General features: G+C 38.9%; 1 protein-coding gene across 1 annotated transcript in view; it reads left to right on the top strand.

Moving 5' to 3' along the window:
* WDR49 (WD repeat domain 49) overlaps positions 1–23,722 on the top strand; it is a 187,867-nt gene that overhangs the window by 44,451 nt on the left and 119,694 nt on the right. Inside the window, 2 exon segments of the mRNA XM_045386671.2 lie at positions 11,909–12,076; positions 14,127–14,275. Of these exon segments, the coding sequence (XP_045242606.2) occupies positions 11,909–12,076; positions 14,127–14,275 (317 nt within the window).

The raw sequence follows: 23,722 nt of genomic DNA, 5'->3' as shown, positions 1-23,722 counted from the left end.
GAGGAAGGCAGAAGGAGGAAAGGCAGGATGGATTCAAATGTAATAGAATGGGATTTGTAGTTGTTTTGGATTCTGCTCCTTTGTCTGCAAGATTTGCTGTATCAGGAGCGAGCAACCAATGGCTGTTTAATTTGGGATTCTCTTTACCCCAGTAACATGATTTGATATTCTTAGAACTCTTCATGAAATATTTTTGGTGATTTTTGTCTCAGTGTGAAGAGGGAATATACAGTTGAGAAAAGAAAGAAACCCATGAGCAAATATGCTAATAATTTTTATTGACGCTAAGGATAAAATATCTGTAAAAATGAAATGTCACAGGAAAAACTCAGTTTCAGACATAAGAGTATTAGCATACTGCTTTAAGATAAGGTTCAAATTTCTTATTTAAAACTTTGAAGGAGTGAATGTTTTCATCTTCTCTGAGTGGTTCTGTGTCATATTTTAGTGGAAAAATAACTACATTCTGAAATGCTTGTAAAGTAATTGTAGAGATTTTGTGTAATAGTGCTAAGATATAAATGTCTTGAATTTCAGAGAATTTTCCTTTTTAATAATTTTCTCCTCATATAGACAGTATCATTGGAAACCTTGGAAACCATAGTCTGGGAATGCAGATATTGAAAGAATGAGGCCATGAGCATTGTCTCATGCCTGTAATCGCAGCATTTGGGCAGGCTGAGGTGGGCAGATCACCTGAGTTCAGGAATTCGAGACCAGCCTGGCCAACATGGAGAAACCCTGTCTCTACTAAAAATACAAAAATTAGCCAGGTGTGATGGCGGGCGCCTGTAATCCCGGCTACTTGGGAGGCTGAGGCATGAGAATTGCTTGAACCTGGGAGGCAGAGGTTGCAGTGAGCTGAGATTGCACCATTGCCCATTGCACTCCAGCCTGGGTGACAGATCAAGACTCCATCTCTGGGGCAGCGGGGGTTGGGGAGGGAAGAAAGAAAGAATGAACATGAAATTGCCAGCAACAAAAGTCATTGATATTTTATTGCGTTGAAAATGTTTTCTCCCATTTGACCAGGGTTAGAAGAAGACACAAAACAGTTTGAACTGTTAACAAAATCACTAATTGCTTTTTTTGCTTTTTTTTTTTTTTTTTTGAGACAGTCTTGCTCTGTCACCCAGGCTGCAGTGGCACAATCTCCGCTCACCGCAACCTCCGTCTCCCAGGTTCAAGGGATGCTCTTGCCTCAGCCTCCCAAGTACCTGGGACTACAGGCACGTGCCACCACGCCTGGCTAATTTTTCTATTTTTAGTAGAGACGGGGTTTCACCATGTTAGCCAGGCTGGTCTCAAACTCCTGAACTCAGGTGATCCTCCCACCTCGGCTTCCCGAAGTGCTGGGATTACAGGTATGAGCCACCACACCCAGTCGCTAATTGCTACACTAATTAGTGGAACAAGTGCCAGAAAATTTAGAATACAGACTCCTCAGGGAGTCTTTATAATTGATAGGGGCTAAGTTGGCAGAGAAGCCAGATTTAATATCTTGCTTGTGAATGGCTCTACTTCCCTGCATCTAAATCAGTCTTCCAGACCCTACCGAGGTAGCTAGACCACACTGCCTTTCCTGCCAGTTCTGTCACTATGTTTAAAGCAGTTGAAATCCGCTGTGAGCAGTGACCCTGGTTTGAGGAAAGGGCTCTATGTCCTACAGCTTATTCTGTAGCATGGTAGAAGAATATGATTCATTTGTATCATGGACATGGGCCTACTTGGCGCTTTGAAAAGTAATTGAATTAATTGCATTATTATTTTTAAATATGCTTAGCAGTGCTGAATTCTTATTTTAAAGATAGAATAGACAGTTATACTTTATTTTTTAATTTAAATTTTTTTGTGGGTACAGAATAGGTGTATATATTTATGTGGTACATGAGATGTTTTGATATTGGCATAAAATATGAAATAAGTACAACCTGGGAACTGGGGTTTCCATCACCTCAAGCATTTATACTTTGAGTTACAAACAATCCAGTTACACTCTTTGAGTTATTTAAAAATATACAATTACGTTATTATTGACTACAGTCACCCTGTTGTGCTGTCAAACAATAGCCTTACTCTTTTTAAGTATTTTTTTTTTTTTAACAATCCTCACCTCCCCACTAGGCCCCCACTACGATTCCCAGCCTCTGATAACTATCCGTCCACTCTCTATGTTCATGAGTTCAATTGTTTTGATATTTAGATCCTACAAATAAGTGAGAACATGCAATGTTTGTCTTTTTGTGCCTGGCTTATTTTGCTTAACATAACAAGATTTCTTCCCAATTCAGTCTTGGTGGGTTTTATGTATCTAAGAATTTTTTCATTTCTTCTAGATTTTCCAAGTTATTGGCATATAGTTGCTCATAGTAGCCATTAACGATCCTTTGAATTTCTGCAGTATCAATCATAATGTCTCCTTTTCCGTTTCTGATTATATTTATTTAGATATGCTCTCTTTTTTTCTTAGTCTGGCTAAAGCTTTGTCACTTTTGTTTAACTTTTCCAAAAATAAACTTTTTGTTTCATTAATCTGTATTTTTTTCAATTTTATTTATTTCAGCTCTGATCTTTATTATTTCTTTTCTTCTACTAATTTTGGATTTGTTTTATTCTTGCTTTTCTAGTTCTTTAAGTCGCATCATTGGATTGTTCATTTGAAGTTTTTCCTTTTTTTTTTTTGATGAAGGCATTTTTAGCTGTAACCTTTCCTCTTAGTACTGCTTTTACTGTATCCTATAGGTATGTAGTTTTTCTATTATCATTTGTTTCCAGTAATTTTTCAATTTCCTTCTTAATTTCTTCATTGATTGACTGGTCATTCAAGAGACTATTGTTGAATTTCTATATATTTGTGTAGTTTCCAGAATTACTCTTGTTATTAGTTTCTAGTTTTATTCATTGTGGTCAGAGAAAACACTCAATATTATTTCAATTTTTTGAATGCCTTAAGATATTTTTTGATACCTAACATACGCTATATCTTTGAGAATGATTCATGTGCTGAGGAAAAGAATGTGTATTCTGCAGCTCTTGGATGGAATATTGTGTAAATATCTATTGGATCCATTTTGTCCATAGTGTAGATTAAGTGTGATGTTTGTTGATTTTCTTTCCAGAAGTTCTGTCCAGTGCTGAAAGTGGGGTGTTGAGGTCTCCAGATATTATTGTATCGAGGCCTATCTCTCTCTTCAGCTCTAATAATATTTGCCTTATATATCAAAGTGCTCCCATGGTGGGTGCGTTTATGTTTAAAGTTTTTTATATCCTCTTGCTGAATTGACCCCTTTATCATTACATGGTGATGTTCTTTGTATCTTCTTATAGTTTTTATCTTGAAATCCATTTTGTGTGATAAAAGTATAGTGACTCCTACTCTTTTTTGGTTTTCATTGACATGGAATATCTCTTTCATCCCTTTTATCTTCCATGTTTCAGTCTATGTGTGCCTTTATAAGTGAAGTGTATTTCTTGAAGATCACATATCAATGCATGTTGTTTTTTTGCCTATTCAGCCAGTCTGTGTCTTTGATTAAAGAGTTTAATCCATTTACATTCAATATTATTAATGGTGAGTAAAAACTTACTCCTGCCATTTTGTGATTTGTTATCTGGTTTTCTCTTCCTTCTCTCTTTCCTCCTTATGTTCCTCTAATGAAGGTGGTTGTCTCTGGTGATATGATTTAGTTTCTTGCTTTTCTTTGTATATTCATATGTTTTTTGGTTTGAGGCTACCATGAGACTTGCAAATACTATCGTATAACCCATTATTTTAAGCTGAGAACACTATTTGCATAAAGAAACACAAAGAAAACTAATCAAAACTCTACACTTTAACTTCGTCCCTCTGCTTTTTATCTTTTTGTTATTTCTATTTATATCTTATTGTACTATGCCTTGAAAAGTCATAGTTATTAGTATTGATTGGTTCATCATTTAGTCTTTCTATTTCAGATAAGAGTAGTTTATACAGCACAGTTACAGTGTTAGGATATTCTGTGGTTTTCTGTGCACTTACTGTCACCAGTGAGTCTTGTACCTTCAGGTGACTATTCATTGCCCATGAATGTCCTTTTCTTTCTGATTAAAGTATTCTTAGCATTTCAGACCTCAGACTTGATCTGGGAAAATTCTCTGGATTACCAGAGACTCTTGTTCTCTCCCTTACTTTCTCCCAAACATACAAAGTCTCTCTCTCTCTGTGTTCTGAGCCACCTAAAGCTGGGGGTGGAGTGACACAAGCACTCCAGTGGCCACCACTACTGTGACTGTGCTAGGTCAGACCTGAAGCCAGCCCAGCGCTAGGTCTCACTCAAGACCTGCTTTAACCACTCCCTGGCTACTGCCTATGTTCACTCAAGGCCCTGGGGCTCTGCAATAAGCCAGTGGCAAATTCAGCCAGGCCTGTGTCTTTGCCTTTAGGGCAGCAAGGTCCCCCAGCCCCTGGGTGGGTCCCAAAATGCCATCTGCAAGTCAGGGACTAGAGTCAAAAACTTTAGAAGTTTACCTGGTGTTCTCTTATTGCAGCTGAGCTGGCACTCAAACAACAAGATGCAGTTCTTCCCACTCTTTACTCCTTTTTCCAAAGGCAGAGAAGCCTCACCCTGTAGCCACTGCTCCCCCAGGCCAAGAAGAGTACTTCCAGACTACTGTTGATGTTCCCTAATGGCCCACTGTTTCTTAAGTCAGCTTGTCTGAATGCTGCCTGACCCAGGGCTTACCCTTCAGGGCAGTGGACTCCTCTCTGGACAAAGGCAGGTCAGAAATTCCATCCAAGAGTCAAGTCTTGGAATTGGGGTCAGCTAAGAGCCTGCTTGGGTGCTCTACACCCCTGTGGCCATGCTGGTACCTAAGGTGCAAGACAAAGTCCCCTTTACTTTTCCCTCTGCTTTTCTCAAGCAGGAGGAATTTTTCCCCATAGCCTCCACAGCTAGTAATATGCCGAGTCTCACCTGAAGCCAGCAAGTCTCAGAGGCTCATCCAAAGCCCTCGATGTAATACCTGAATATTGCATCAGGGGACGAGGGCTCTTCAGTTAGCAGGTGATGAATGCTGCCAGGAATGGCTCCTTTCCTTCAAGGTAGTGGGTTCCCTTCTGGCCCAGGTTGTGTAGAAGTGTCATCCAGGAATGAGGGCCTGGGTTGGGGGCCTTACAACTCTAACCAATGCCCTCTCCTGCTATGGCTGAGCTGATATCCTAGATGCAAGGCAAAGCCCTCCCCACTCTTCCCTCTCCGCTCCTCAAGTGAAAGGAAGGCACCTGTTTTGGAGCTGTGAGCTCTGCAGCCTAGGGTTAAGAGAGGGTGATGCCAGCCCTCCCTTGGCCGCCCCAGCTGGTGTCTCAGTATGTCGTGCCCCCTCAGTCCATTGTTTCTGGGCCTAGTTCCTCACAAGGACTCACTTATGAGTTGCAGTCTTCATAGCCTAGAACTTTATGGCATTTCAAGTTTATTTGGAGACAAAGTGTTCTGTAGCCCTCAGTGGTGAGGTTTACTGGTGCTCAAGGTCAGACCCCTGGGCTGGGTGATTCCCCTCTGCTAAGGTTCCCTCTGTGGGTGGGCATCAGTTGAGTTTGGTCCAGGTTTCCTTTCTGCTCTACCAGGACGCACAGAGTTCAATGCCACACAATTGCTGTGCTCTTTCTCCCCCAGTTCCCAGAGAAGCTCTCAGCACCACACAGTGCTGCTAGGGGTGGGGAAGGGTGGCATTAGTGATTCAGGACTGTTTTTTTTTTTTTTTTTTTTTTTTTTCTATCTCTTCAGTGCTTCTTTCAATGATATGAAGTGAAAACCAGGTACAATGAGGGCTCACCTAATTTTTGTTTTGTATAAAAATGTTTTTTCTGTGTAGATTGTTAACTTGTTGTCCTTGCCTGGGTAGAGGGGAGAATTGGTGGAGTCTTCTTTCCTACCCTGCCACAATGTCTGTCAGTTGGCAAACGTTATAGAGTGCCATATTTTATCTTACTCTAAGTGCACTTAATAGCGTTACTTACTTACTAAGCATTACTTACTTAGTTTTTAGGTATCACCTTTCATTTTCAAATCACTTTCCCACATTAACTAATTGCTGTTACAGAGGGTCATTTTGACAGCACACATGAGGACACAGATCAATGGCAGGGTTCCTTAATATCTTTTTTTATGACTGTGTGGCAAGAGAATTAAAGAGTTGAAAGTCAGCATCTTAACGGACAAATATAATCAAGTTGTTTTTTTCTCTATGATGTTATATAAAAGTAATTTTAAAATATTTTCCTCTACCAATTCCAAAACTTACTGAGAATATGAACAATAAATCATTTATTTTACCAGCTTATCCTATTCCTTAGCTTGATGTTTTTAAAACTTTTCCATCATAACCTATCATTTCCTTACCTCAATTCAAGAAATGAGAAAAACATTTTTATTTATCAGACAATTTGATTTTAAGGAAATGGCTTTTCTCTCACCTTTTACTCAGGCATTCTCAAGAACTCTGGCATTCTACAATTTAATCAGAAACAAGTTGTATCTTGGTTTAGACATTAAGTGTGAATTGTTGAGCCTCCAATATGTAACACTTCAGGCCCATAAATGTCGTTTTGTAACCTGGAGATTTAAATCATAAAGCAATACTTCGGATGCCAGAGCAGCATACACTTCCTTCTATGTATTTCTTTATAACCTGAAAACTAAAGATGATAGTTGGATGAAATGGGGAAACACATGACGAAGTAATTTTCTGGGTAGGAATATTTTATTATGATTGTATTGTAATTATATTATGGGATTTCCATGCACTTGAAGATATAATTGTAGTATTATGTTGTATAGTTTAGGTCTTATAATATTGTTTGACTGAGTGTCAGGTTATAATAAGCCTTTTTTGTAAACAAAGAGAATATTTTCAGTGAGGCTGCTTCCTGAATGAGAATCATTGCCATCAGATTTTATACTATTGGAACTTCTAGTACAGTAGTAGTAGTAGTGCAGCAGGTAATCATGGGACTTTATGTCCCTGAAATTAATTGCTCTCCAATAAAACTTAAAGGATTCTCCTTTATAGAAATGAATTACTTCCCAGATCCTTGCCTTTCTTTCTCTTCCTCTCTCCCTCCCTTTTTTCCTCCCTCCCTCTCTTTTTTCCTCCCTCCCTCCCTTTTTTCCTTTCTTCCTTCCTTTTATTAAGAAGAAAGGAAGGAAAACGATGAGAGAGACCAAGGAGGACATAGAAATACTGTTCCCTTGGGGATCAGAGTGAAGTGATCAGGGAAGGGAAGACTCAAGACAAATTAGGAGCTTGGTCTGGTATTGAGGGTATGGGAACAGAAAGGTAGTTGGTAATAAGAAGAACCCCAGGTCTGGACCTGTGATACACAGCGCAGTGAGGCTTAGTACAAAAGATGGAGGCAATAGCACAGGAAAGGAGAGTTGACAGCCAAACAGGACTGGGTTCAATCTCTTCTCCACCTCCAATTAGCTTTGTGCCCTTGAGCAAGTTGGCTTTCAGATTGCTATCTTCTCATTAGGAAACTTGGAATAATTTACCCACTAAAGATTATTATAGGGTGGGAGCACCCAGAGTGGTACTTGTACATGGGAGCGATTCCAAAAATAATCCAATAATTATTTAAAGTAGTCATAGGTCAAAGAGAAATTCCATATGGGGGATAAGCAATAAACGTACTGTTGGGGCTCTGAAAATGATACCCAAAAATGAAAACCTCAGAAGCAGCCTCCAGAGCAAAGTCTTTCTCTGACCTTCTCCTGCCCGTCTGTCTCTCCTGCTCATTCTTTCCTGAGCCAGGTCATAGAAGCTAGAACTCCTTTTCCCCAAAGGTAGCCGTAAAGTCTAAAAATATTATTCTAACATTCCCCTACTTTTAGTGTAACACCTGACCATAAAGAAATGGAATGACATCCCTCATTCTAGAGTGGTCCTACCCCATACCCAGGAGAAAGGAATGCCGTATAGAGAAGTCAAGAAGAATCTGAACAGACAAAACTTGCTGGGTTTTCCACCCAGTCTATTTCCATTAATGCATATTCCTTTTTCCCAGTCACATTTCTACATGGCTCTCCCTGTGTCATAGAACCTAAGTATAAAAATGGACAGTGTCTTGTATATCTTTGGGTCTTCATTCTGAAGGTTCCTGTGTCATGTAGATCTATGATCAAATGAATTTTTTGTGCTTTTCTCTTGTTAACCTGTCTTTGGTTATAGGGGTATTGGCCATGACATTTATCATGAGGAGGAAAGGGGTCACTGTCCTCTCTACCTTTATAACACTATCCAGGTAAATTCTACGCAGAGGGGAGAAACAGACCATTTTGGCCTTTGGCAGCACTTTTGTGTTTCATGACACCCTTCCCAGTGAATTATTCTGTGAGCCAGCTCTGTAAGCCAGCTCTACTCTGGTCCCCTTTCTGAATGTCTCCTTTGTATCCCATTCTCTCTTTATTTTCCTCTTAGAAATAATCTGCTACTAGCAGTATGCCAGTATCAAGGGCCAGTTACACTCATTTACATTAAAGAAGTGGAAGCTTAAAAGAGGAGCCTAAAGTGGGTATTGACTAACACAAAGGACGTACATCATTAGTAATAGAAATTTTAAGAACCACTTGAGGAAGCAGGTGAAGAATAATTTCTCACTCCAAAATTACCTGTGGCTGGAGGTTTATCACCTAAGTTCCTCAGAACTATTATGGTTGGGCTTTATGAGTATAGTGAGGAGGTTCTCAAGATCATGATATTTTATATAAAATTTTGTGTGCATGTAACCTTTCTGATGGAGAGGGTCTACAGTTTTCATAAGATTCCCAAAGGGATGTTCGACCTCCCAAATTTTAAGAACTATGGATTCATATACTCTCTAGAGTATAAAATAATGGCAACACTTGCATTCTAGTGCTTTGCTACTTTGTGTGGTTCTCAGAGAGCATCAGGAGCAACACCTGGGGATATGAGAAATGCAGAGTCTCAGGTTTACATTGAATGAGAATCTGCATTTTCACATGGTGAGTTGTGTGCATGTTGAAATTTGAGAAGCCGCGTTCCCGTAGTCAAGAGATCAGGCCCTGTATTCTGAATTTGTACTCTGGCTCTGCCAAATACTAGTGTCCTAAGCTTCGATTTATAATATTGCATGTCATAACACCAAACTTAAGAGTTAATCTCAGAACTTCAGACCTGAGTTTGACAATTACTTGCTGACTTTGGCAAATCATTGAAACTGTGTGGATGAATCTCTATTTCTTTACCTATGAGATATAGAAGTAGATTAGCTCTTTTTCAACTCTCAATTCTGGAGTTTACCTTTTGTTTCCCACACAGGTGATTTGTAATGGCCTCTCATCTATTGAAATGCTTTTTGTCAACATTCACCAAATGTCTCTTAAACGCTGAAAGGCACACTGATTTCTTTCTTCTTTGAAATTCTGTTATACATTTTGTATCGTTCAATTTATCACTTTATGATGTGCTAAAATTGTCTCTAATTGTTTGATTTACATGTTTTTTCTTCCAAGTTTGGGGCCATATAATTGAAGTCCAGGCTGCGTCTAGTCTATTTCTTTCCTTGTTATCTTTATCATAGCACAGAACACATTGTAGATGCCCAATACATCTTTGAGGATTGAATGCCATGTTTTGAGAGACGATATCTGTAAATGACACATTGAATAGTCTCAACTTCATTAATTTAGTTATAAATTGGTTGTGTTAAGCCATTTATTTCCTAGGGAGATAGCTATGAAATTTTCTAAATCAAACTGTTTACATATCAATATGAGCTCTTGAATGAATAAATCTAGTTACATTTAGAGACAGCCCAACTGAATATGTAAGAGGAAAAGGAATGCATTGAGCTATTTTCCTGCTTCTCAGAACTTTCTTGCCTTTAGTAATTGGAAATGTATAAATACCTGTGTGTGTGTACATATATATACACACACATACACATATTACAAATATATGTGTGTATATATACTCTATATGTATATGTTTACACACACACACACACACACACACACTCACAGCAAATTAAGTTATCATACCAAAATAGTAAAACTGGATACTGTTTTTAACTCTTTAATAAGGGATGCTCTTTTTATGAAGCAGAAATTTATTCTCATAGTTCTGGAGGCTGGGAGTCAAAGATTAAGGCACCGTCAGATTTGCTGTCTGGTGGGGACCTACTTTCTGCTTCCTAGACAGTGCCTTCCACCTGTGCCCTCACATAGCGGAAGGGGCAGACAAGCTTCCTTGGACCTCCTTCATAAGGGCATTCGTCCCATTCTTGAATGTTCTACTCTCCTGACCTAATTACCTTTCAAAATTTCCACCTCCTTGTATCATCATCTTGTGGGTGAAGGTTTCAACATATGAATTAGGTGGTTGGGGGGTGGGGAGAAGGCCAGAAATACAAGCATTCAGACCATAGCAGTGCCCATTAAGAACTGTGAAGGGTCTAAACTTTTATGTTATTTTCTAGTTACCTATTAACAAGTTTGCTTACCATTTCCAGCATAATGAGCAATACAAATATTGTGATGCTTACTTGGAGAGAGAAACGTTAAAAATCTTACAATGACAGAGGACATAAGACTTCCATGTCAGAGAGGAAAAAAGACTATTATTCTCAGGAGAGCAACAGCATAAATATCATCACATTTATTTCAGTTCCCCTGGCCATCAAGTCCACAGAGGCAATGCAGATGGGCCCAGACAAATCCCTGCACAGGCACTGTATTCCATTACAGTAAAGGAACCCCAAACCTAAGGAATCTGAATCTTTTATGTTGGACAGAAGGCATGCCTAACTTTTGCTCCAGAGGAAGACATTATCTTTATTATTCTGGGCAAAGGGAGATGCTATCTTTACATTCTATGGCCGTTTGCTATGCAAATAAAAACTCTTTGAAAAGATAATCCAGAACAAAGGGCAGTGAGTTCTTAGCTTCACAAGAAGTGCAGAAATGCTAGCAATCCATTGAGAATTGACTCCCCAGAATACGTTACCCCTGATTCTATGTAATAAATTGATCACAAATATTTCTGAGCCATTCTACTAAAAAAAACTTCCCTTAAGCTTTATAAAGCAACAGCATTCCTCTTTGTGTGGGGCAGGAATTTGATCTTGAGGTCAAATCAGAAATCCTCCAACTGTGGGACACAAATAATTGAGCACAATGCCAAAGAGAACTTCTGCCTAACCACAGAGGGCATGGTGGTTTCAAGTTGATCAAAGAGCAGCTATGGCTGTTCATTGGCCTTCTGGAGCCTGTAGGTGTGAGAGTAATGGCAAGGTTCTCCTAACAAAAGGTAGTAGGATCTTTATCCTTGCTTGGAAAGTGTGAATTTGCTCCACAATGTCTGGCACTGGCTCATCAGGAATGCAGAAGAGCCACTTTGACCTGAGCCTGTAGCTTTGTTTGTGAATCTTGGCAAGGAGTTGAGTCCTGGCCATTTCACTCTCCAACAGTTTAGATCAGTCAAAATTTAAATAAACCACTGTTTAGGCATGAGCTGGACCTTTGGGGAGCAGCAGATGGTTGATAAGCTCCTGCTTGTCCCAGACCCAGGAGGAGGAACATAGGAATTTGGCCAATTACTCATCTTACAGCTTCAGAACCCCATATGGTTATTGTGATTAACATTGTTTCGTGCCCTGTGTTCCAATTTTTAAAACTTCAAGATATCTCTAGATTGGGGGCAAAGTCAGAATGTAGAATTTCCTGTAACTTCTCAATGGAATTGTTTTGTGGGAGGTGGGAGAAGGGGTTTGTGAGGTGTTTTTTAAGTGTCAGTTTGTATCATCATAGTTTGAGTTTAATTTTTAACTTTACATGTTAAAACAGCTCCATTTTACTAATATCTTGTGAAGAATCAACTAAAGATTGTTTTTCTCTTTTTAATTTTTTATTAGTTACTTACAATGCATCTTTAGATGCTATCATTTCCAGTACAACCAGCAATACAAAGAGTGTGGTGCTAGCTTGGAGAGAGAAATCAAAAAAGCATCTTCATATGACATCCTTCAACATTGCCCAGGGCATTCATGCTTTTGATTATCACTCTCGGCTCAATTTAATTGGTAGGTAAAATAAATCTTGATAACTATGAGGGCCTCATAAATAGTCTGGGGTGCATTTGTATGCATGGAGCCTTCTCCACCTTGTTGTTTTATTGCTAGAGAGACCATCTTGAGCAGCTCACATTTTATTGCCTGAGAATGTCTGATAATGATGCATTATGACGGGCAGTGTATATGAACTACATTGGGGTAAAAATATGAGAAAGTGCCCAATGCTTTAATGAGTCTTTTTTATTACAATTGGTGAAGGGTGTAAAATGATACAGAGAAGGAAGACAGTTTGTGCAGCATCTGCCATTCTGCCATCTTCCTAACACCACCAAATGCTCCACCCAAACAAATGCATTTTTTCATTGCTACTACTACAGCTACCACTACCAGCGCATGCACACACACACACACACACACACACACACACACACACACACACACATCCATACACAAGGGAACTGCAAAATATAGACTGTTTTTCAATTACCTTTCAGAATACAATCTCTAATGATTTTTGAAAATGTTCAGATTATCCTAGGTTTGTTTACTAGAGGGGAGTTCTTTCGATGTAAAAAAGAAGTATATTTTAGCTGAGGAAATATAAAGTTTCTCAGGCATTAACTATTTAAATTAAAAATTTAGATATTCTGAAAGCTGATAATTTGATATACATATTGATATTAGTTCAAACATAAAAATGAAGTATAGATGTATTATTGAAAAATTAATAGGGTAGTTACAGAGCATGCACATGGTCTACAGAATGGGTCATATTAACTCACATTCAATAGTTGTCATTCATACAAAGAGTATTAATATTAGCTAAGGAGCTGTGTCCATAAAATTCCCAAAATAATACCTGACAATCACAGTAACAGATACCTTGAATATGAATTCATGAATATGCCAACATCAAATCTTCAAGGAGTACTGTAGATTTATTAGAGAAGGATAGAGGAGTTGGTGACTCATTTTGGCAAGGACTCAAATAGCAACTATTTAATACATTGATTGGTTAATCATTTCAATCTCTGTAGAATAATAATTACTTTGTACCTGCTATGGTGCTGGAAAAAATAAGGATGATTAAGTTCAGCTCCACAACTGGCCCTAAACTAGGAAGCAACAAAGAGTATTGTGTTGTATTGAATAGATACATTTCCTGCTCTTGAAGAGCTCCCTAAATATAACTGATTGATGTTCAAAAATATCTTATTCCATTAATAAAGCAGGTCAAAAGTATATTTGTGCTGCTTGTTTGCTTGCACATACAGTCGTGCATTGCTTAATGATGGGGATAGAAAGGCATCATTAGGTGATTTTCCATTGTGTGAACATCACAGAGTGTACTTACACAAAGAGATGGTGTAGCCTACTACACAGCTAAGCTATATGCTATAGCCTATTGCTCCTAGGCTACAAACTTCTATATCATGTGACTTACTAAACACTGTAGACAATTGTAACACAATGGTATTTATGTATCTAAACATATAAAAGGTACAGTAAAAATACCATATTATAGTCTCATGGGACCATATTCGTATATGCTGTATGCTATTGACTGAAATGTTATGAAATGCATGACTGTACTTGATTATTTGATAATTTGTCTTTTTATACTTTTTAATTAATTTGTGAACTTTCAACATTGTTTTCTTTCTTTCTTACACTTGGGATAACTTTAACACTGCCTACATTTCTAGGTGAAGCTGGCTGGAGAGGGGAAATATCAGGATTAGAAAGAAGGATTCTGTCCCTTCCTGGTTGAGCTGTTGGTTGGTTTCTAAATGGGACTATATGTTTTCTTTCACCTCATACGTAGCCTTTTCCCCTTCATGAATTTTTTCTTCCCTACTCCCTCCATTTCAACTATTTCTATTGACAGAACTCATGCCCTATTAGCCTGGTCTAGTTAGACAACGGCAAAACAGGGTGCATTAGTCAATCTACAGTTGACATTTATCAAGCTACAGTTATACGGTAAACTCATTTCACAAAGAAAATGCTGTGGGCTATTTATGCTACTAAACTTTTTTTTCTTTCTAATTCTGATTAGCAACTGCTGGCATTAACAATAAAGTTTGCCTTTGGAATCCCTATGTTGTCTCTAAACCAGTGGGTGTCCTTTGGGGCCACTCAGCCAGTGTAATAGCCATCCAATTCTTTGTGGAAAGAAAACAACTTTTCAGCTTCTCCCAGGATAAAGTAAGTAACATTGTTCTTTTAATTAATTTAGTTTTGCTTCCCTGGTTCCTACCCAAATCAACTCTGGGATCTGAATTTCTCTGAGAGATTGTGTCAGTTTTTAAAATAGACTGGCTAGCTACTTACGTTTTTGGAAATCTATATTTGGAAAAGGTGTTGGTTGATGGTTACTTAACAGTAGTCCTAGACAACTGGGCAAAGTATTTCATTAAATTTTTTCAAATCACATACTCAGGGATTTAATCTTTATTGGACTCTCAATATGTCACACCTTGACAGCTTCCAATGTTCTCACAAATTCAATAGAAAAAACAGAAAATGAAATGTTGCTTTGATAAGATAGTGGCCAGGCATAGTCAATTAGATATTATTGCTTTGGTATTGAAGAGACTCAGTTAATTAGAAATTGAAGTTAATCTGAAGAATATCAAACACATTAAGAACCTTTTAATTAAATATATCAGTTCATCTCTGTTTTATGATATTGATGGGATATTTTAAATATGGTGGAAAAAATATGGCACTGGAGTCATAGAGTCCAGGTTGAATCCTGACAACACTATTTATCACTTATATCCACTTAGGCAAATTTCTCCTTCTCTGAGTCTTGACTTTTGTTCCTTGGTAAAATTTCAATCTTATTTAATGCCCAACTTAAAGATCCATTTAACATGATAGATTTCAAGATAGTTGGTTATGAAGAGGAGGGTGCATATAAAGTGATTGATGATAGTCTTTGAGACTCTTTGAGTGAATATAAGTTTTTGGTGTATTCGAAAATATATGCAAACATAAATTACATAGAAATTCATCTTCCACTCCTTAGCCACACCCCATAAATTCTACCAAAAATTCTACCAAAATTAACCACCATAAATTCTACCAAACTTACTTATTTTACTGTATTACCTAGCATGTAAACTTTTTCTTGAACTTCAACAATCAACTGCCAATTCCTGTTGATTTTATCATCAAAATATGTTGATCAGTTTCACCTCTCCATCTCAGCTGCTACTGCTATAATGCAAAATCTTATCTTCTTTTTCCCAAAATACTGCAAAGGTTTTCTAACATATTTCTTTATTTTTGGACTGATCTGACTCTAATCTGCCCTCCATTCTGCTAATTTGCAAGAAGCTTGCAGAACAATTTTTCAGTCTTTCATCTCTGCCCTCTATGTAAATATGAACTCCAAAATTCTTAAACTTTTATACAAAGCTTCCCCATCTACTAGTCCCACTTCACTTCCCACTTTTCTCTTTCAAATTCATTTGATGCTCCAGTCATATCAAATTATTATCTTTTCTCACCATGCAGTTTCATGGCTTTGCAACGTGCTCTTCCTTCTGCCTTCAATTCCCTGTCTTCTATTAATTGGCAGACGCCTATGTATCCTCCACATTTTAGACTTTTTGAAGTCTCTTACGCAGACATAGGTGTTTCTTTCTGTGTGCTCCTGTTGCATTTGTGTGTCTCTCATTACAGCATGTATCATGCTGTACTGATATTGTTAGTTTGCTTTCTTAAGACGCATCAATATTGAAAATGTAAAATAGGGATGGAGCAAGATTATGGAATAGAAAGCCCCACCAAAGGTACCCCCCTTAGAATTTAACAACTATCTCCACATACACAAAAACACCTTCATAAGAACCAAAAAAGTCAGGTGAGCACTCACAGTGCCTGGTTTTAACAAAGAATCACTGAAGAGGTTAGGAAATACAGTCTCAAATTACCAATGCCACCCCTTCCCTTTTCCCACCACAGTGTCTGTGTGACATGGACCACAAGGACTGCAACTCCTAGGTGAGTTGTAGTGCCTGAGAAGGGCTAAAAGTCAGTAGACTTGGGGGAAGGGTGGGGGGACATGACTTACTGAGATACCAGCCAGGGCAGCTAAAGGAGTGCTTGTACCACCGCTCCCCCAACCCCGGGCAGCACAATTCACAGCTTCAAAAGAGACCCCTTCCTTCCACTTGAGGAGAGGAAAGTAATTCATAAAGAGGACTTTTGTCTTGCAACTTAGACACCAGCACAGCCACAATAAGATAGGTCCCTGGTTAGAATTTTGAGGTGCCCCCTTCCAGGCCCTAGCTCCCAGATAACATTTCTAGACATATCCTGGGCCAGAAGGGAACCCGCTACCGTAAGGAAAGGACCTAGTCCTGGAAGGACCCATCACTTGTTAACTAAAGAGTCCTTGAGCTCTAAATAACCACAACAGGGATACCCAGATAGTACACCATGGAACTTGGATGAGACTGAGATGTGTTGACTTCAGGTAAGACATGGAATATTACTATCTGTGGTGGCTACAGTGAGCCATTTCTATTTGAGAAAAGCAGAAGTAAAGGTGATTATTGTCTAGCACCTTAGGTACCAGATCAATCATAGCGAGATAGAGCACCAAGGAGGTCCATGATTCTAGCGTCGTCCCTTGGACGACCCTGAGCCATAGCGGAGCCCACTGCCCTGAAGGGTGAGTCTCAGGCTTGGCAGACTTCACCACAAGCTGACTGAAGAGCCCTTAAGCCTTAAGTGAACAATGGCAGTAGTGTAGCAGTTCTCCCCATGGGACAGTGGTGGTGATGGTCATGAAGTGAGGCTCCTCTGCCTGTGAAAATGGGAGGGAAGAGTGGGAAGAACTTAATTTTGTGGTTTGAGTGCCAGTTCAGCCATAGTAAAATAGAACACCAAGTAGATTTCTTAGGTTTTTGACTATAGCCCTGGTTCCTGGACAGCATCTCTGGACCTGCCTGGAACCTGAGGGAACTAACTGCCCTGAAGGGAAGGACACAAGGCTGTCTGCTTAACCACCTGCTGGCCATAGAGCCCCAAAGCCTTGGGAAAACATAGGTGGTAGCCAGGTAGTGGTTATAGCAGGTCTTTGGCAAGACCCAGTGCTGTGCTGGCTTCATATCTGACCCAGCATAGTCTCAGTGGTGATGGCCATATAAGCCTGTGTCACTCCACCCTCAACCCAAAGTGGCTCAGAATAGAGAGAGAGAGAGAGAGACTCTATTTGTTTGGTAGAAAGTAAGGTGAGAGAACAAGAGCCTGTCTAGTAATCTGGACACTTCTGGATTTTATGCAAGATTCCAAACTGGACCTTTATGAGTCTGCAAGAACTATAGCATTACTGGGCTTGGGGTGCTCCCTAATGAAGATACAGATATATCACAACACTCAAGTCCTTTCAATATCTGGAAAGCCTCTCAAAAAAGAATGGTGTATTAGTCCATTTTCACACTGCTACAAAGAACTACCTGAGACCGGGTAATTTATAAAGAAAAGAAGTTTAATTGATTCATGTTTCCACATGGCTGGGGAGCCCTCAGGAAGCTTACGATCATGGTGGAAGGTGAAGGGGAAGCAAGCCACATCTTCCATGGCAGCAGGAGAAAAAGAGTGGGGTGGGGGAACCACCATGCACTTTTAAACAATAAGATCTCATGAGAACTCACTTACATCATGAGAACAGCATGAGGAAACTACCCCAATGATCCAATCACCTCCCTACTTTGACACATGGGGATTACAATTTGAGATGAGATTTGGGTGGGGACACAGAGCCAAATCACATCATTCCACCCTGGCTCTTCCCAAACCTTATGTCCTCCTCACATTTCTTTTTTCTTTTCTTTTCTTTTTTTTTTCGGTGGGGGTGATGGAGTCTTGCTCTGTCACCAGGCAGGAGTGCAGTGGTGTGATCTTGACTCACTGCAAACTCTGCCTCCCAGGTTCAAGAAATTCTCCTACCTCAGTCTGCAGAGTATCTGGGACTACAGGCACCTGCCACCATGCCCAGCTAATTTTTTGTATTTTTAGTAAAGACGGGGTTCACCATGTTAGCCAAGATGGTCTCGATCTCCTGACCTTGTGATCTGCCCACCTCACCTCCCAAAGTGCTGGCAGCCACTGTCCCCAGCCCAACCTTCTCACATTTCAAAACACAATCATGCCTTTCCAATGGTCCCCCAAAGTCTTAACTCATTCCAATATTAACCCAAAAGCCTAAGTCCAAAGTCTTATCTGAGACAAGGCAAGTCCTTTCTGCCTATGAACCTGCAAAAGCTAAAGCAATTTAGCAACTTCCAAGATACAATGGGGATACAGGCATTGAGTAAATGTTACCATTCTAACAGGGAGAAGTGGGCCACAACAAAGGGGCTACAGGCCCCATGCAAGTCCAAAACCCAACAAGACAGTCACTGAACCTTAAAGTTCCAAAATTTCCTTTTACTCCATGTCTCACATACAGGACATGCTAAGGCAAGGGGTGGGCTCCCTGACCTTGGGCAGATTTGCTCCTGTGGCTCTGCAGGGTACAGTCCTTGTGGCTGTTTTACAAGCTGGTGTTGAGTGTGTGTGGCTTTTTCAGGTTCATGACGCACCTGAAAGGGTACATTCACCCTTCTGGGGTCTAGAGGATGGTGACCCTCTTCTCACAGCTCTACTAGTCAGTGCCCCAGAGGGACTGTCTGTGGGAGCTCCAACCCCACACTTCTCCTCTGAACTGCCTTAGTGGAGGTTTTTTATGAGGGCTCCCTGCACCCAACTTTTGCCTGGACATCCAGGCATTTTTGTTCATCCTCTGAAATCTATGCAGAGGCTCCCAAAGCTCAATTCTTGTCTTCTGTATGCCCACAGGCTCAACACCATGTGGAAGCTGCCAATGCTTGGAGCTTGCACCCTTTGAAGTCACAGCCCTAGCTGTACCTTGGCCCCTTTTAGCCAAGGCTAGAGCTAGAGCAGCTGGGATGCAGGGTACCATTCCTTGAGGCTGCACAGAGGCAGCAGGACCCTGGGCCAGGTCCATGAAACCATTTTTCCCTCCTAGGACTTTGGGCCTGTGACGAAGATCTCTGAAATGTCCTGAAGACATTTTCCCCATTGTCTTGGCTATTAACATTTGGCTCCTTGTTACTTATGTAAATTTCTGCAGCCAGCTTGATTTTTCCCTAAAAAATGGATTTTGCTTTTCTACCACATGATTAGGTTGCGAATTTTCCACACTTTTATGCTCTGCTTCCCTTTAAACATAATTTCCAACTTCAGACCATCTCTTTGGGAATGAATGTAACTGTATGCTTTCAGAAAAAGCCAGGTCATATCTTGAATGCTTTACTGCTTTGAAATGTCTTCTGCCAGACACTCTAAATCATCTCTCTGAAGTTCAAAGTTCTACACATCTCTAGAGCAGGGGCAAAATGCCACAAGTCTCTTTGGTAAAGAATAGGAAGAGTGACCTTTGCTCCAGTTCCCAATAAGGTCTGCATCTCCATCTGAGACCACCTCAGCATGAACTTCATTGTCCATATCACTATCAGCATTTTGGTCAAAACAATTTGACAAGTCTCTAAGAAGTCCCAAATGTTTCCACATCTTCCTGTCTTCTTCTGAGCCCTTCAAACTTTTCCAACCTTTGCCCGTTACCCAGTTCCTATGTTGCTTCCACACTTCCAGGTATCTTTATAGCAGCACCCCACTATCTCAGTGCCAATTTTCTGTATTAGTTTGTTCTCACATTGCTACAAGGAAGTACCTGAGATTGGGTAACTTATAAAGAAAAGAGGTTTCATTGGCTCACAGTTGCCATGGCTGGGGAGACTTCAGGAAACTAAAATCATGGAAGAAGGTGAAGGGGAAGCAAGGCACATCTTACATGGTAGCAGGAGAGGCAGAATGAGAGATGGAGACCACTGCACACTTTTAAACCATCAGATCTTGTGACAACTCTCTATCATGACAACAGCATGGGGGAACCTCCCCCATGATCCAGTCATCTACACTAGGTCCTTCCCTCAGCACATGGGGATTACAATTTGAGATGAGATTTGGGTAGAAACACAGAGCCAACCATATCAGATAGCTACAAATAAGCCAAGACAGTGAAGACTACAATAAATACTTAACTCTTTGATGCCCAGACACCAAAGAACAGCTACTAACATCAACACCATCCAGGAAAACATGACCTCACTAAATGAACTAAATAAGGCATAATAACACATCCTGGAGAAACAGAGATATGTGACCATTCAGACGGAGAATTCAAAATTGCTGTGTTGAGGAAACTCAAAGATATTCAAGATAATACAGAGAAGGAATTCAGAATTCTATCAGATAAGTTTAACAAAGAGATTAACATTATTTTAAAAATCAAGCAGAAATTCTAAAGTCGAAAAATGGAATTGACAAACTGAAGAATGTGTCAGTCTCTTAATAGCAGAATCAATCAAGCAGAAGAAGGTAGTGAGCTTGAAGACAGGATATTTAGAAATGCAGTCAGAGGAGGCAAAAGGAAAAAGAATAAAAATGAATGGAGCACACCTGCAAGATCTAGAAAATAGCCTCAACAAGGCAAATCTAAGAGTTATTGGACTTAAAGAGGAGGTTGAGAGAGAAACAAGGTAGAAAGTTTATTTGAAGGGATAATAACAGAGAACTTCCTAAACCTAGCAAAACATATCAGTGTCCAAATACAAGAAGGTTATAGAACACCAAGCTGATTTAACCCAAAGAAGACTAATGTGAGGCATTTAGTAATCAAACTCTCAAAGGTCAAGGATAAAGAAATAATCCTAAGAGCAGCAAGAGAAAAGAAACAAATAACATAAAATGGAGTTTCAATATGTCTGGCAGCAAAATTTTCAGGAGAGAATGCATGACATATTTAAAGTTCTGAAGGAAAATAACATATCTGGCAAAAATATCCTTCAAACATGAAGAAGAAATAAAGACCTTCCCAGACAAACAAAAGCTGAAGGATTTCATCAATACCAGACCTGTCCTACAAGAAGTGCTAGGGGGAGTTCTTCAATCTGAAAGAAAGGAATGTTAATGAGCAATAAGAAATCATCTGGCCGGGAGCAGCTGCTCACGCTTGTAATCCGAGCACTTTGGGAGGCCGACATGGGCAGATCACGAGGTCAAAAGATGGAGACCATCCTGGCCAACATGGTGAAAACCCATCTCTACTAAAAATACAAAAATTACCTGGGCATGGTGGTGTGCACCTGTAGTCCCAGCTACTCGGGAGGCTGAGGCAGAAGAATTGCTTGAACCCAGGAGGTGGAGGTTTCAGTGAGCGGAGATGGTGCTACTGCACTCCAGCCTGGCGACAGAGTGAGACTCCATCTAAAAAAAAAAAAAAAAAAAAAAGAAAAGAAAAGAAAAAGAAAAAAAAAAAAAAGAAATCATCTAACAGTACAAAAGTCAGTGGTAATAGTAAGTACCCAAAAAACCACAGAATATAACCCTGTAACTGTGCTGTGTAAACTATTCTTATCTGAAATAGAAAGATTAAATGATGAACTAATCAAAAACAACTATAATAACTTTTAAGACATAGGCAGTACAATAAGATATAAATAGAAACAACAGAAAGTTAAGTGGGAGGATGAAGTTAAGGCATAGAGTCTTTATTAGTTTTCTTTTTGCTTGTTGGTTTGTTTATGCGAACAGTGTTAAGTTGCTGTCAGTTTAAAATAATAGATTATAAGATAGTATTTTCAAGCCTCATGGTAACCTCTAACCAAAAATCATACAATGAATACACAAAAAAATGCAAAACAAGAAACTAAATCATATGACCAGTGACAGTCACCTTTACTGTAAGGAAGACAGGAAGGAACGAAAGAAGAAAGAGAAGACCACAAGACAAGAAAACAACACAATGACAATAGTAAGTCCTTATTTATCAATAATAGCATTGAATGTAAATGGACTAAACTGTCCAATCAAAGGACCTAGTAGAGTGATTGGATAAAAAAAAAACAAGACCCAATTATCTATTGCCTACAAGAAACACACTTTACCTATAAAGACACACATTGACTGAAAATAAAGGAAGGAAAAATAATATTGCATGCCAATGGAATACAAAGAAGAGCAGGAGTTGCTATATTCATATCAGACAAAATAGATTTCAGGCCAAACCTATAAGGGACAAAGAAATCATTATATAATGATAAATAAATTAGTTCAGCAAGAGAATATAACAATTGTAAATATATGTGTACCCAAGATGGGAGCAGCCAGATATATAAAGCAAATTTTATTAGAGTTAAATGGAGAGATAGACCACAATACAACAATAGCTGGAGACATCAACACCCGTTTTTCAGCATTGAGAAGATCTGAAAATCAATAAAGAAACATCAGACTTTACACTATAGAAGAAAGGGGCCTAATAGATATTTATAGAACATTTCATCCAACTGCTGCAGAATACAAAATCTTTTTCTGACTACATGAATCATTCTCAAAGATAGACCATATGTTAGGTCACGAAACAAGTCTTGAAACATTCCAAAAATTTAAATAATATCAAGCATCTTCTCTGATCACAAGGGACTAAAACTAGAAATCAATAACAAGAGTAATTTTGAAAACTACAAATACATGGAAATTAAACAATATTCTCCTGAATTACCAGTGTGTCAATAAAGAAACTAAGAAGGAAATTGAAAAATTACTTGAAACAAATGATTATGGAAACATGGCATACCAAAACCTGTGGGATACAGTGAGAGGAGTACTAAAAGAGACGTTTATAGCTATCATCAAAAAAGAGAAAAAACTTCAAATAAACAACCCAATGGTGCCTCTTAAATAATTCAAAAAACGAGAACAAACCAAACCCCAAATCTGTAGGAGAAAAAATAAAGATCAGAGCAGCAACAAATGAAGTCGATATGAAGAAAGAATACAAAGATCAATGAAATAAAAAATTGGTTTTGGAAAAGATAAACAAAATTGACAAACCTTTAGCCAGACTAAGAAAAAAAGAGAGAAAACCCAAATAAAATAAATAAAAGTACAGATGAAAAAGGATATATTATTACTGACATCACTGACATTCAAATGATTATTAATGGCTACTATGAGCCACTATATGTTAATAATTTGACAAATCTGGAAGAAATAGATAAATTCCTAGACGTATGCAAACTACCAAGATTAAACCCTAAAAAATTTCAAAACCTGAACAGACCACTAACAAGTAATGAGACTGAAGCCATAGAAAAAAGCCTCTCAACAACGAAAAGCCTAGGACCTAAGGTCTTCGATGCTGAATTTTACGAAACATTAAAAGAAGAACTAGTACCAATCCTATTCCACTAAATAAGGGAGGAAGGAATACTTCCAAACTCATTCTACAAAGCCATTATTACCCTGATACCAAAACCAGACACAGACACATCAAAAAAGAAAACTATAGGTCGATAGCCCTCATGAACATTGATGCAAAAATCCTCAACAAAATACTATCAATCAACATTTAACAACATGTTTAAAAGATCATTCATTATGGCCAAATGGGATTTATCCCAGGAATGCAAGAATGGTTCAACATTTGCAAATCAATCAATTTGATACATGATGTCAATGGAATGAAGGACAAAAACTAAATAATCATTTCAATTGATGCTGAAAAAGCAT

Source organism: Macaca fascicularis, chromosome 2 (assembly GCF_037993035.2).
Source record: "Macaca fascicularis isolate 582-1 chromosome 2, T2T-MFA8v1.1".
Classification (NCBI taxonomy): Eukaryota; Metazoa; Chordata; class Mammalia; order Primates; family Cercopithecidae; genus Macaca; species Macaca fascicularis.
Note: the sequence above shows the minus strand (reverse complement) of the source record. Positions and strands in the feature narration are given on the sequence as shown.